The sequence below is a fragment of the Perca flavescens genome, chromosome 1 (genome assembly GCF_004354835.1).
Source record: "Perca flavescens isolate YP-PL-M2 chromosome 1, PFLA_1.0, whole genome shotgun sequence".
In the NCBI taxonomy this organism is placed as follows: domain Eukaryota; kingdom Metazoa; phylum Chordata; class Actinopteri; order Perciformes; family Percidae; genus Perca; species Perca flavescens.
In genome coordinates this window covers 3,188,929-3,205,000 of record NC_041331.1, presented here as the reverse complement: position 1 = coordinate 3,205,000, position 16,072 = coordinate 3,188,929, and the positions used below count along the sequence as shown (strand labels likewise).

At 38.9% G+C, this 16,072-nt stretch overlaps 1 protein-coding gene across 1 annotated transcript in view; it reads right to left on the bottom strand.

Annotated features, from left to right (window-relative positions):
* slc7a6 (solute carrier family 7 member 6) overlaps positions 1–12,003 on the bottom strand; it is a 17,481-nt gene extending 5,478 nt beyond the window's left edge. Inside the window, exons 1-4 of the mRNA XM_028576041.1 lie at positions 11,880–12,003; positions 6,634–7,221; positions 6,391–6,516; positions 1–81 (exon numbers count right to left, since the gene is read on the bottom strand). The exon at positions 1–81 is cut by the window's left edge and continues 64 nt beyond it. Of these exons, the coding sequence (XP_028431842.1) occupies positions 1–81; positions 6,391–6,516; positions 6,634–7,123 (697 nt within the window). The 5' untranslated portion in view covers positions 7,124–7,221; positions 11,880–12,003. The remainder of the gene's footprint in view (positions 82–6,390; positions 6,517–6,633; positions 7,222–11,879) is intronic.
* Positions 12,004–16,072: the final 4,069 nt, after the last annotated feature.

Sequence of the window (16,072 nt, the reverse complement as noted above, 5' to 3'; positions counted from 1 at the left end):
GGGCAGAGTAGAGCGCCAGCGCAATGTCACCGGGGTCTGCGGACGATCCCTGAAAGGACGATTCAAAGTTGTTTGTGTAACCTAGGAGAGAAAAAGGAGGGACATTTGCACAAAATGATCATAATACTGTGCATTTGTGGCAATTCACAGCTGTTGTCAATCAGTCCTTATCATTTCGCTGTCTATGGTTGAAAAAATTTCAGACTTTCTATAAAAATCACTTTCAGCCATGACAGTTCAAAGAAAAGTTGCCACAAAAAAGAGCTCACAGAGAATATGCCTAGTCAGTCAATATTTCATTTAAGACTAGTAAAGTGGTATTTCTGTGTTGTATGAATCTTACTTGCTGCTATCCATGTCCTTGATTATCACATGAATTGTTTGAGCCTCTGGCACCTTTAACAGTCATGGCATATCACATTCCTTTTAATTGCATTTACACATACAGTACAAGGAATGTATTATCTGCATTAAACCCATCCTAACTAATTAGGAGCATGGGGCCGCCATAGTCTGGCATCTGGGTAACAACTCCAAAGTTGTAATGCTGCTACCTGCCTTAACCCTCATTTTGTCTTCCCGTCGACAGTGCAACTTTTAGTTTTTCTGGGTCAAAAACGTTTTGGTCATCTTATTTGACACCTTTGTCACTTTTCATGACGTTTTTGTGGTTTTTTTCAACGTTCTTTTATCTGTTTTTCTCCAAATGCTATAAAATTGAATAAAACACCCAAATTCAATGAAAGTAGTGAAATGATCATTTCATTTACTTGTGAAGAGCGTTGTATGGAACCATCCACGTTATTTTTTTTTGGACACTTTTCTTTTTTTGTAAAGAAAACCCAAATTTCTGATGTGGAAAGTTTTTGAAAATGGGTCAAATTTGACCCGAGGACAACATAAAGGTTAAAGGCAATTGCAGGAGGTACCTAACATGCATGTTTTTTCATGTCTTTTATGGTGGGAGGAAACCCACGTGGACGACATGCAAGCTCCACACAGAAAGGCCCTGCCCGACCGGGGGATCAAACCCAGTTTTCAGCAGTACCAACCACTGAGCCACTGTGCTGCCACATAGAAGAACAATCAAATATACTATGTAGCTAAAGAAAATGCATTTCGTATGGCATGCTTTACACTGCCTGTCTCCTAAATGGCCGTGGCCTCGTTTCAAAGTGTAGTGAACGTCATGTGGATGGATGAACAGTTATATTGTATTGTTATCCAATTCTTCCGCATGGTTTTCGGTCGCCTACTACTTCTGCATACTTTCAGCTACAAAAACCATTCAAATATCAAAATGTTCAGCTCTGCTTCCTGAGCCACATCAGCCCAATGCCTAACTGCTGTACTAATAGTATAACATAAAAATGTCTTGTATATATTGTATGTTGAAAAAAAATCATAAAAAAGTCATAGTATGTCGAAAAAGTCAGAAAGGTTATAGTATAGTATATCATGCAGACAGAAGGAGGTGGGGATTAAACTGTCAACCTTGTGTTTAAATCAAAACATGTTCTGCTTCCTGAGCCACATTAGCCCAATGTTTAACCACTGTACTAATAGTATAACATTTGAAGGTATAAAAATGTCATATGTTGAAAATAGTCCTAGTATAGTATGTCGGAAAAGTCAGAAACAAGTAATAGTATAGTATGTCAAAAAAGGTCATAGTATGGTATGTCCAAAGAGGATAAATTGGTGCTTTAAAAAAAAAAGATGAATCCATTTTTGGAATTCTATGAATCGATTTTGAATCGGTAGAGCTTGAATCGAGATACGAATGTGAATCAATTTTTTTGCACACCCCTAGTATAGTATATCGAAAAAAGTGAAAACAAAATCATAGTATAGTATGTCAAAAAAGTCATAGTATAGCATGTCGAAAAAGTGATAAAAAAGTTATAGTATAGTATGTTTAAAAAAGTGATAAAAAAGTCATAATATAGTATGTCGAAAAAGTGATAAAAAAGTCATAGTATAGTATGTTGAAAAAAAGTGGGAAAAAGTCATAGTATAGTATGTCAATAAAGTGATAATAAAGTCATATTATAGTATGCCAAAAAAGTCATATTATAGTATGTCGAAAAAGTCATAGTTTTTAATATGTCGGAAAAAGTCATAGTATAGGAATTCGAAAAAGTGATAAAAAAGTCATAGTATAGTATGTTGAAAAAAAGTGGGAAAAAGTCATAGTATAGTATGTCAATAAAGTGATAATAAAGTCATAGTATAGTATGTCAAAAAATTCATATTATAGTATGTCAAAAAAGTCATAGTTTTTAATATGTCGGAAAAAGTCATATTATAGCATGTCGAAAAAGTGATAAAAAAGTGATATTATAGTATGTTGAAAAAAAGTGAAAAAAGTCATAGTATAGTATGTTGAAAAAAAGTGGGAAAAAGTCATAGTATAGTATGTCAATAAAGTGATAATAAAGTCATAGTATAGTATGTCAAAAAAGTCATAGTATAGTATGTTGAAAAAAAGTGGGAAAAAGTCATAGTATAGTATGTCAATAAAGTGATAATAAAGTCATAGTATAGTATGTCGAAAAAAGTCATAGTATAGTATGTCAATAAAGTGATAAAAAGTCACTGTATAGTATGTCGGAAAGTGCATTTGTCTCTTCTAAGCAAACGGTATACATGAACTCTTCATTCCTGTAAAGTAATTGCAGCCTACAAGACTTGAACTGTCTTCCAATCTTTCTCTTATCACCCTAAGCTATCTAACCTGACAGCCTATGTTGTTTTTGGCATATTTGTCTCTTTCACTTACTAAATTGGACCTCAAAACTTACCGAAAAATATAAGGTTTAAACACTCCTCCTTCTGTCTTCCAATCACGCTCTTATCACCCTAAGCTATCTAACCTGATACAAAGTTTACGTTTTTGTAAGTAAATCATAGTATGTCGAAAAAAGTGATGCAAAAGTCATAGTCTGAGTACCACTGAGCCACCGTCCCACCAAATAACATGTGTTTATAACAGTCATAGTATGTTGAAAAAAAGTGGTAAAAAGTCATAGTATAGTATGTCGAAAAAAGTCATAGGCATGTCAAAAAGGTGATAAAAAACTCATAGTATGTTATGTTGAAAAAGTCATAGTAAAGTATGTATAGAATGTCCAAAAAGGCATATAAAAGCCATGGCATGACAAAATTGGGATATATTGTATACGTTCATAATAGGTGCTTTAACCGTTCTCAGAGGTGTTGAGTGTCTTGCTGAAGGACACGTCATCATGTAGACAGGAGGAGGTGGGGATTGAACTGTCAACCTTGTGGTTAAAGGAAAAAAATGCTCTGCTTCCTGAGCCACATCAACCTAACGTCTAACTGCTGTACTAATAGTATAACATAAAAATGTCATAGTATAGTATGTCGAAAAAAAGGGATAAAATAGTCATAGTATAGTATGTCGAAAAAGTGATTAAAAAGTATAATATAATATAGTATGACGAAAAAAGTAATATAAAGTAATAGTATACTATGTCAAAAAAGTAATAAAAATTCATAGTATACTATGTCAAAAAAAAAAAGTCATAGTATGATAAAAAGCTAAAAAGTCATAGTGCAGTATGACGAAAAAAGTCATTCAAAAGTCATAGTGTAGTTTTTTGGAAAAAAGTCATTTGTTGTCAGTCGCACATACGCAGTCAGTGGCGGACTGGGACAAAAATTCAGCCCTGGCACTGTAGCCACACCAGCCCACATTACCACGCCCATGCAGCCCCACCCACGGACACGTGCATTCACTAAATACATTTGTGTACAGGTGGTGAAATAATATAAGCAGTACCTTATGTAACAGATTTTTAAACATTTAATATGAGTAACTGGCAAACAATGCTTACTACTTTTTAAAGAGCACACGTTTATAACAAATTTACACTGCCTGTTTATGGCGTTTGTATACTGTCATTCTCTACAGTATGATGTTCCTTGTTGTCACTGTCTGTCTGTTCGATTGTCTGTGTTTCTCTCTGTCTGGTTCTCCATCTTTTCATCTGTTTTAACTCTCTAATTCTGCAATTTAAATATGTTTTTATGGCTGTGATATACTTCAGGGTTTTTCCTTTCTCAGAATTGGCCTTTGGGGTAACACATAAAGTTTTGAGGGTAAAAGACTTCAATTCCTGCATTCTGATACATTTTAAGGCACCAATTTATGGTAAAAACGTCTATATTTATGGCAAGGAAATAACAAAATTCTGGTGGCAGGTAACAATTCAAAATACAGAGTATAATGGAATATTATGATATTCAGTAGTCCAGTAAGAGGGCTTTCACATCTGGGACATGGGCCGGATACACAACACTTGACCCCAAGGTCCAGTTGCTTAAAATAGCATGAACATGGCTTTATGGTCACTGTTTTTCCCCAAGGAGCACGTTTTGCTCCCAAGTTGAAAAATATAGGATTGACTTACATAGGCTACTGCTTTTACTGCTAAATTGTACAATAACACAATCATGTTATGGATACAAAACATTGTGAAGTGTAATGTTTTCTACATTCTATTGATCAAAAATGATCAGTGATGTTGAATATAGCTACAGTGTAATGGATCACCACAGTTTATGCATACATGTGAACCGCAGATTAATTGCAGAGTTTAACCAACATAGTGTAAAACTAAACACTACGTGAATGGGGCACAGCAGAAAGACGGAGCAGAACGACGCTGCTTGTTCAGGGTTTTCATGTGTACTACTATAGGCCTACACTTCGCATCAGGCGTTAAAACCAACTGTACAACGAGACGTTTTTAACCGTCTTAATTTAATATCCTACTGATGCCGTCAGATGGCCGCGCAGACAGACAGCAGTCGGAGGTCTGGTGGAGCTCTGCGCCCGTCAGCAGCGGCTTCTCGCTGCGCAGCCAGTCCCCCAGAGCAGCATGATCACCGGGAGGGTCCGGTACAGCCTGAACCCTGCAAACGGAAATCCCGTTTGAAGGTGATATGTGCTTGACTTTGACTGAACGTCCCAATTTGAGTAAACTCTGGATGGTTCTGTCGGCCCATCTCGTTACCAGGCTGGCCGTTGCTGACTGGCCAAATGCTTCATTATTATTATTAATAATAATGGAGCTGCTCCCCCCGCGACACGACACCGGATAAGCGGACGAAGAAGGATGGATGGATTATTATTATTATAACCATAGTGAAATCGTGCAAGCGATAAAAACCCGTCCTATGCACTGTCGGCCTGTAAAGACAATTTATTTCTATATTAAAAACAAAATCTGACCGGCCCTTATTTAAAAAAGATTGCCAGAATTGCCAGATGGCCAATCCGGCCCTGTGCGCAGTAGCTATGTAAAATTACATAAACTAGCTAGCTGTTTCTCCAACTTCGGTTTGTATAAGGCAGGATTAGCCGGGAGACTTCTTCTAAACGAGGGCGCACTTCCAACTTTGTGTGGAATACCTGCCGAATAGGGACATGGAAGTAGTTCTATACAATTTATTTTGTAGATTAGGGTGAATTTGTGTGTGTTGTAGCAGTGTTTTGCCATTGAGAATGAGCTAACATGCTAACGGTTAGCCCCCTAGGCCCCTCGTTTCGGCTAGTGATGTAGAAAGCAGTGCAGATTTTGAACAGCTCACCCGGAGACTGAAGGCAGGACACATTCAGAAACCGTATCTCACTCAGAACAGCATGGATGGGTTTTTTCAAAGTTGGTATGCGTGTCGAAGCACCAGAGACACAAAATAAAAAAAGTGATTTTTTCATAACATGGGCACTTTAAGGCCTCTTTTACAGTCGCTGTTCCTGACATGTCGCGCGACACTGTGACGTCAAAATGAGGTTGTGCACCACTCTATTTTTTTCAGCGCCGCACGACAAAGCGGAAACAGGAAGCATGGACGAGTTTGAGGACAACGGATGCCAGGACTCTCAGAGTGACTGCAAGTCTCTCTTGTAACCTTACTGGGTTAAGATGAGTTCTTTTATGGTGAATGAAAGGCTTGATCCCACCAAGTAGGTCATCCAATCAAATCGAAACATTGACGTCAATGATGCTGCCAGTTCTGCCGTTCTTTACCTTTTTCTTTTTCTTCTAGTCTGTAGAAATAGCAAAGTCGGTAGCCTTTCCTCAGTTGCGACACGTCTGTTCAGGAAAAGACTGCAACTAGTGTCACGACGAGTAAAAATAGTTACGGCGCTCCCCTGACGTCACAATGTCGTGTGACAGGTCGGGAATGGCGAGTCTACTGAACGATTTAGGATCTGCTGCTAGTGTCCTGAAGATGCATGGCAGTGGAGAAAACCCACATATCACAAATACAGGAAATGACTCTGAGTTGGGGTGTCTCGGTTCTAAAACTGTCTCTGGAACAACATGAAAAGGTTAGTACTGCAGTGACACCACTCACCCTGGCTCAGCTTGACGATGCCGGTAATGATGATCACGATAAGGGCTGCCACCTTGGCATAGGTGAATATGTCCTGCACGCGGGTTCCCCACTTGACATAGGTGGAGTTGATTAATGTCAGTAAGCCTGGGGGAGAGAGGAAAGCTTCATAGGTATTCTTGTGCTGCGTCTACTCCTGTAGGCAACAGCGAGCCAGACATCAGCAAACAGCAGTGGCACAGAGAGTAGTTCAGAAGTACTTACATATACACGCTGCAGCGAGGAGCCTGCTTGCTACGTATGGCGGTTCACATGTTGGAAATAGCGGCTGCACCAAGTAGTTTGCAAACGTAATGGCTATGACCGCCTGGCTGGTGGGCTCAATAATCAACAAAGATGTCCACAGGCGAATGAATGCAATGAAGCCGCCAAATGACTCCAGGATGTATGCGTAGGATGCTCCTGATTTGGTGATGGTGGTGCCCAGCTCAGCGTAGCAGAGGGCCCCCACCACAGAGAACAGGCCGCCAATGGCCCAGATGACAAGCGACAGCCCGTACGAGGCGCTGTAGATTAGCACACCCTTGGGGGAGACGAAGATGCCAGAGCCGATCATGTTTCCTACGATCAGGCTGACTCCATTGAGCAGCGAGATCTCCTTCTTTAGCTGCATGCTCTCTTTGGGTGGCTCCGAAAGGTTGGAGGAGTGGCCAGCACTGCCGTTCATCTTCGTGGATTCTTCATGGTCGGCCATGCTGTCGTCGTCTCAGAGCCTTTAACAGCAGGAACTGAGGACCTGAGGGCTGCGGACACGATAGACCCTTGTCCCTGTCTGGCAACCTCTGGAACAACCTGTCCAACAGATTAAGATGTATCACGTCATTGTTGGTGACAAACAGAGGAGTTCATGCTACATGGTGAGTCACAGGAGTGTCTAGTGGCTGGTATTTCATCTCTAATGTGTCAAACACTGGTAAAGGAAAGGTCATCGCCTGAGGCCAGAGTTGGCAGGGAAACAGGGAAGAGGTTTGGGATGAACAGATAACAGAAAGGGCAGTGAGAGTGAAAACATTAACTGCAGAAGTAATAAGTAATAACATAATGCCATGACACTGGGTGATTATGATGCTGACGGTGATTCAGTGGGGCCAGTTCTTATGCATCAAGATCAACTAAATGACAGTAATGAAATAAGCTCAACATGTCAAAGAGCATGGGAGCTGGTCCAATTTGCCTATCAAAAGATATTGGGGAAAAATGCAAGTGATGCCTGACTGTAATAAAACTAGTCAACAATAATCTTGTGAATGATATGGCATCAACAAAAGACAAAACACAACTACAAAGGAAGAGGCCATAAAGCAAGCATTTTTAATACATTATGCATTTCATGCAACTATTAAACCTTTTTGTAATGCCATGCTTTGACACCATCTGTATTCTTAGAAACACACAAAAATAAAGTTAAAAATAAAAATAGAAAAGATCAGAAAAACTTTGCCTTTTACTAACTTAATATTTGTCATCAGTTGTATTTGTTGACCCAACTAGATGGCGCTCATGAGCCTTTCTCTTAAAACCAAGAGCACCATCTAGTGGCCTCAGAAAATAAAGGAAATGGTTCACGAAGCTTCATGAAGCTCCAGTTGGCCATCACTACAATTCAGTGTGCTTTCAACTTTTTTTATGAACAGAGAGAGCCATCTATTTGGCTCAAAACATAAAGAAAATGCTTCACAAAGCTACATTTGGACATCACTAGCCCCTACCCTACCCCGGTAACACTTTATAATAACCATCACTGATAAATGGTGAAGTGATAGTTAATCAAACTTTAGTTAATAGTTCTTTTACTGTTAACAAACAATAAAATAATGATTTATAATGTTGCTAATTATTAGTAATGTTATAATTTGTTATTTTATCATTAGTTTGGTGTCATATAAAATAATATTATGAACTTAGATAGATAATTAGTGGTTAATAATTGTTTTGTAAACATCTAGAAACATTATTTGGATGGTTATAATAAAGTTGCAACTAATGCTTATAATAATTAGTTAATGATTAATAAATGGTTTATAAAGCATCAAGTAAGATTAATTAGGCCCAGTATAATATAATATATAAAATGTGACGATGTGAGCAATAATAAACTGTTAAAATAACAAACTATAGCATAACTAATAATAAGTACACATTATTAATTATCATTATGTTGTTAGTTAACAATAAAATAACTTAAGTCTAATTAACTATCAATTTACCATTTATTAGCGATGGGTATTATAAAGTTTCATGTTTGCTGGGTAATAACATCATAACTTATAAGGGACAAATATTGTGAAATTGACCTAAAGATGGTATGATTTCTGAGAATGATCTGAGCTATCTCCAGACAGGGCTTAGAGAGAAGAAGAGATCTAGATGAGGGAAGAGCAGGTGAGACTAGAGCAGCAGTAGTGCTGCGTGAGTGTAGGCTTGGAATTTACAATTTACAGGACAACAGCATAACTATAAATGGGACTGAAGGCCGTGTCAGGTTCCACAATGGGCTTGGTACTTGTGTGTTGTGTCCGTGCACATGTGGGGCGCATGCTTCAGTTCAAGCATTAAGCATCTGTTCCACATGCACAAACTCACCAGCACACCACCTGTCGGCAATAACAGACCGATGAATGACTCAAACAACCACACTGCTGTTAACTGCAATCTCATTGCTCAACAACGGGGCACTTTCCCGCACACAGATCAACAAACCCAAGTATCCACCGGCAAGTCAAAGCTAGCATGACCCATGGCTTCATTCAAGCTACGATCTATAGTTGGTGGTGGTGTGAGTTTTTATATGTGTGTGTGAGCCTGTGAAATGTGTCAAGCATTTGCAACGCGGCTTACAATCCTGAAGAAGACATAACATAGGTGTACAGTTAGGCTAGACCTTGTGATACTCCATCCAAAACGTGTCAAAACAAGCATGCAAGCATTGTCATTCAACACAGTTAGTTTTTTATGACTCCTGAATTTGGTGCCATGCAGGACCTCCACCCTCAAGGCTTGAAGTACAAAAAAAGACTTAAAAGACAAACGGGAAGCTGAGTACATTGCAGAGTAAATAATTGTCTAGTGTTGAGAGAACATTGTGTGCTTGGGCTGCTTCGTTAGATGCTGGGAGAGCTGTGGACGAAGTAAACACTGTGATACACTGGTAAGATAAAATGATGTTTAACCACGTAACCAGTTAATTTAAATAGCTCACGTTACTGTATTGTGTGAAAAGTTAACTTAATTTAATATTGTATGTTGCGTTTTCTTTTGCGGGGTTCAAATGTTCCACCAAAACAAGTTCCTTCCCAAGGCCATTTTTGCAGAGCAACGGCCACTGTGTCTGGAGCTTAGGGCAGCACAACACCATTGTTATTGGTTTAAAGACATGCAAACAACCCCACAGTGCTGTGGAGATAGGTCTGGTAATGCAAAACAATGTTTTGTACAATGTAAATATTGGCTTTTGGAAATTGTGACAAACTTTCAAATCGACTTATTGGAGAAAATAATTGCCACATTATCCGATATTCGATAAAACATTAGTTTCAGCCCTACTTACATTGATCATTTTGTAGCTTCATTATTCTCCACTAGTGTGTATGTGAGCATGTGCAGTATGTTTTTGTGTGTCTGAGACAGTGAGATGATTATCAGCCGTGGCTGCATGCCATTGCCGTTGTTTACGACTTAGCGAGTAGTAGAGTTTGCTAAGTAACCAGAGACTGGCTCAGTGCTGGAGGAGCTCTAGCCAGGTAAACACGGCACGGAGCTCCTGATAATGTAAACTAATCATCTAATGCTTCCAGTGGTGTAGTCTAATGTATTTTAGCGGGTATACTGTATAACTTATATAAGTATATGGATTAGAAAGGACATTTCAAAGTGGAGCGTCTGAGTGTCCTCCCCCAGGGACATTTTGAGCGTCAAAGACTTAATTTCCTTCCTTCTGATACACTTATAGGCCCCGATTTACGGTGGAAATACCTTTATTTAGCCTATGCGAAGGAAAACACAGATGACAATTCAAAATATATTAAACATATAATGTGAAGTATGTTGTTGCGTGTCATTGGGCATTTTTAAGTGGGTATATGGAAATCCTGGAGCTTTCTTAGTGACTATACTGCGTATACCTGCGTATCACGTAGACTACACCACTGACTGCAACCCTTTCCTTTCCTTTTTTATTTTTCATTTCTTTGAAATCTGTGAAACATTATTATCTTGTTGTAACAGTAGTTTGTAATTTCATTTATTTGACTGAGATAAACTAATATAAATTTCCAAACCTTGGCATTCTGTTTCCAAACACAAAAATGTCACAAGACATTCACAACTGCCAGTGAGACATTTTTCAAGTTGGATATACTGTTACAGAGATTTTCTGCACGAAAGTTTACATTTCAAGGTTGAACTTTAAATATGGCAACATCAAAAATGATGCTATTGACATGTGTAATAACGTTAGCCAAGCTAAGTAGGTGAAAACGGCCAAAACAAGGAAACACGAATTCTTGTGACATATAGTTGCACAAATATAGGCCTACTTAAGTTCAGCTTTGTGAGCAGGGATGCCATATGCTATATATAGTATGTATGTTACATGTTGAACTTGGGATATATTATATATTGGGAGACCCACATCATAAGAAACATGATCATAAAAAAAAAAAAAAAATCGTAACATCGTTCAACGATACAAAGCATCCTGGGCCGGCGTTTTCTTCCTAAAATAGCCGGTGTCGATGCTTTGTTTAACGACGTTAAAACTGAATGACTAAACCTGACTTCCGATTATGACTTTCAAAATAAAGCCACAAATAAATCTGTCGCAACTTTAGTATCTCTCTCTCTCTCTCTCTCTCTCTCTCTCTCTCTCTCTCTCTAACAGTGTTTTACTGAATATGTCAAGTTTATTTCTGTAGACCAAACAGTCTCGGACAGCTGTCGTGCAATAGCAAAACAATGACTTCAAATATTTGCTGTTCTTAGATCGATATGGAGCCTATAACAGGCTTATGAGCTCTAAATAATAATAGGTACAGTTCCCCCACCAATTCCAACAATGTTAGAACGTTACTTGCATTGTTACACTATGTGGTTCAAGACTTCAACGTTGACGTTATTATAACGTTACTACAACTGACCCATTGCACGTCACGGCTTTGATTACTATACTGTCGAAACATGTCTGCTTTCAACTCACCTCAACAAAAAAATTTTTTTATGAATTTCTACATCGCTAAATTGGGCTTTCATTTTGAATGTGACCCTGCTGACCTCCGGTGGTATCCGGGCTGTCTGCGGTTAGCTTGCCGCGACTGCTCCGAACAGGCGGGGCACGTCTTCGCCCCTTTGCTGTAACGTTATCTAAATTCAGGTAGCTCTAGCTTCGGCGAATGCGCAGACATTGTTCCGTTTAAACTCAACTATTAAAGTAGTCCTGTTTGTTTTAATCTTACCTGTGCTGCCTTCGCCTCCTGCCTAGCGGGGTTGACAGCCAGCCAACCCAGTGTCCATTAGCAAATGCATCAGCACCGTAAACAACTGGCTGCTGCTGCTGCTGCTGCTGCTGCTGCTGCTTCTCAGAACAGACGTCATGGGAGTGACGCTGCTATAGGAGCATGGTATGACCGCAGACTGTACAGTATGCAGAGACCATAGACCGGCTCCATATGCACCGGTGTAGTCTACGTCAGTGGTTCTCAAACTTGTTTTCAATAAAGTACCCCTTTTGAATCGTTTTCTTTAAGCCAAGTACCCCCTCTGACCAGCGCTAATCATTTTCGGTAGAAAAAAAAGTGGAACAGTACAGCGCTGTCAGAGATTAGATTTGGACCTGAAAAAAAAAACATTTAAAATGCTAATGAGAAAAAGAGACAAAAACTGTAAAAAAGACAAAAACATGGAAAAAGATGGTAGAAAGAATGAAGTAAGGCAAGAATAGGTCAAAATAGTATCAAAACAGTGACATAGAAAAAAGCGGCATAAATGTCACAGTTTTGGTAGAAATAAAAATTCTACCTAAAAGGAACAATGTTCTGGACAATAGCCTTATAACTATTTTGTTAAATATCTCACATACCCCCTACAGTCCTCCAAGTACCCCTAGGGGTACACGTACCCCCATTTGAGAAACTGGTCTACGTGATACGCAGCACTAAGAAAGCTCCAGGATTTCCATATACCCACTTAAAAATGCCCAAAAAAAAAAAATGTATTTGTTATCTGTGCATAGGCTTAATAAATTGGTATTTCCACGGTAAATTGGTTCATAAAAGTGTATCAGAATGCAGGAAATGAAGTCTTTGACGCTCAAAATTCCCCCCACCCCAATATGATATCTCACCCCCACCCCGCCCCCACAATGTCCCATTCTGACATTAGACGACACCATGAAATACATTAGACGACACCACTGTACATATTAGGAATATTTTAAATACAGAACATTCAGTCAGTCTGATTTACTGTTTTTGTGTGTGTGTGTGTGTGTGTGTGTGTGTGTGTGTGTGTGTGTGTGTGTGTGTGATTGTACCTACTGTAATAACGATACAATAGTTTGAAAAGTCATTATCTGAGACATATCATTTGTGTTTGTGTAATAGATTCCCATCACAACTGACGGATACATTAAAATGGACTAAGGATTATAAAGAAAACCTTACAATAAGAATCATGATATATTTTCATATTAAATACAATAATATCATACAGTGTCACTGTTAATTAAAGGCACACTGGAAGGGAACAGTGAATTCTGATGCTATTTATTTATTATCATATTGCTTTTATTGGCTGATGTGATATTTCTCTCATGAATTCTCTATATTATCATAAGTAAGTCAGTAAAGGTCCCATGGCATGAACATTTCACTTTATGAGTTTTTTTAACATTAATATGAGTTCCCCCAGCCTGCCTATGTCCCCCCAGTGGCTAGAAATGGTGATAGGTGTAAACCGAGCCCTGGGTATCCTGCTCTGCCTTTGAGAAAATGAAAGCTCAGATGGACCAATCTGGAATCTTCTCCTTATGAGGTCATAAAGAGCAAGGTTACCTCCCCTTTCTTTGCTTTGCCCGCCCAGAGAATTTGGCCCACCCATGAGAGAGAGACATCATGGCTTTCAAACGAGCAAAGTGGCAGTTGGTCAAGGCCTATATAAAAGAGACTTCAGATCCAGTATTAGGGGACCACTAAGGTCTATATAAAAGAGACTTCAGATCCAGTATTAGGGGACCACTAAGGTCTATATAAAAGAGACTTCAGATCCAGTATTAGGGGACCACTAAGGTCTATATAAAAGAGACATCAGATACAGTATTAGGGGACCACTAAGGTCTATATAAAAGAGACTTCAGATACAGTATTAGGGGACCACTAAGGTCTATATAAAAGAGACTTCAGATACAGTATTAGGGGACCACTAAGGCCTATATAAAAGCATCCAAAAAGCAGCAGGTCATGGGACCTTTAAGTAATTAAGTAAAATGTATTTATAAAGCGATTTTCATGGATACAAAAAACACAACGCTTTACATAAAACATACAATATGATACATATTAAAACAAAGTAGGCCACTATTAAAATCACAAGGGAATACATTGAAATAAAGTGCAGAGAAGTCATCCAAAGGCCCGTTTAAAAAAGTAGGTCTTCAACTGAACATAACCAGTCCCGTGAGACAAGGCCTGACACTGCTAGAGAAGAACAGACAAGAGTGACAGAAGAACAGAGTAATTAGAGTAGTCCTGCTAGGAGCATGGGGGCAGAGGGGGTGGGACCTTGCATAGTATGTGCCATTATCATGTTAGTGAAGTGTCAGGTATAGTAAAAGAGATATGCACACACACACACACACACACACACACACACACACACGTGACAAACTATAGGGTATTGCAGAGCACAACACAAATACAACAATGTTCTGGCACGGTTGCAAGAAGTTCTGGACCCATTTAGTTAAACGTTTTAATGCATAACGGGTGAAGTGCAGGGTTATGCTGAAAGGTAGCCCTTTTCCCCCCTTGGCAACAAAAGTGTAATATAATACTTATATATAGAAATATAGAAAAAATGTCAATTTTATGTGTTGCTCTATTTTTTTTTTTAGCTTATTTCCCATTATGAGAAGTATACGGTGGCCGAGATGGTTCAACACAAACACAAAAGCTACAAAATATACACAAAAGCCACAACACAAATACATAAGCGATAAGAGCGTGTTGTCGACAAACGGAGCCAGAGGAGGAAAGTTCTTGTACGTTTGAGAAGGAAGTGAAACATGGTTCCTGGCTAATTATGACTACGGTCGCTACGTGATTGTCACAAATAAGCAATGTTGTTCAATATATTTTTATTTTCAAATGTATGTATGTTTTTAATTTTTTTTATTTAATCGTTATTTACCCAGGTATGTTCTCATTTGCAACAGCATCCTGCTGGCCAAGAAAAGAACATACAATTTGACATTCAATACAATACAGGAATACAGAATACAAAAAGGCGACATAAAGTGCAGATTAAGTAGGCATTACACAGCTGGCGCAAAGTGAGGTGTAAGTAAGTCGATGGATATGCGAAAGTGATAAGGTAATAATGGATAGACAGTCTATATAAATGCTAAAATGTAGTGAAGAGTCAATATAGGCTACAGTTAGTGCAAGTGGTGGTCTAGTGATGTAGGTCAGTGGTAACACAGTAATACAATAACACAAAAAGCCATTTGCCATTTAGGCTACGAAGCTACAGTGGCTATATCTAAATGGCGCCCAGCGTCTTTTAATGTGCGAGTGCTACGTTTAAAGTCTATAGTTTGTCACGTTTAGTTAAGCTGCTTAAATTAAAACAAATATTATATCCCACTGTTAGGTGCTCTTAACTTGTTAACCGTATCTATCTGGTTAGCGATCAGCTCCGAGCGGCAAATTCCCTCGATACAGTTGGTTTGGCAAGTGTGTGTGTGTGTGTGGTTATGGTTACGGTAAACAGATGTTTAGAGTGAATGCTAATTGTGTTACCGTCAATATGCTATTACAGTGTTAAGGGCCTAATATGTCACACATACACGGTCTCTGTCCACAGTCATACACGGTTGGTCTGAATGAAATAAACCCAGAATTTTAACCATGACCTTGCTTCGTGCTTACTAATGGAAAATAAAATAAGTCAATAAATAGAATTCAGACTGTGGACTGAATATTTACACTGTTTTTAAAGCCGTGTAAAAGGGTTTGTTCACAGACTCTATTACCATTTGTAGGCCTACAGCCTATGGTTTTGTTGCATGTCCTCAGTCTTACCCTACAAATAGATGCGCGCGCACACACACACACACACACACACACACACACACACACACACACACACACACACACACACACACTCCTCTGGCTCCGTTTGTCGACAACACGCTCACTTCCGTTGTGGCTTTTGCATTTGTGTTGTGGCTTTTGTATTTCTGTTGAACCGTCTCAGCCAGCGTAGAAGTAGGACATTAAATCACATAAGGATGATACAATAAAGAGTTATTTCCATTGTGGTCCTTGATGTAAAGAGAGCAAAGATGCAGTTGACATATTACCCACAAACCCAATAGAACAAATACCCAAACTTTTTAATCTTTGGAACAGAGAAAGTGCCCGGTGACAAC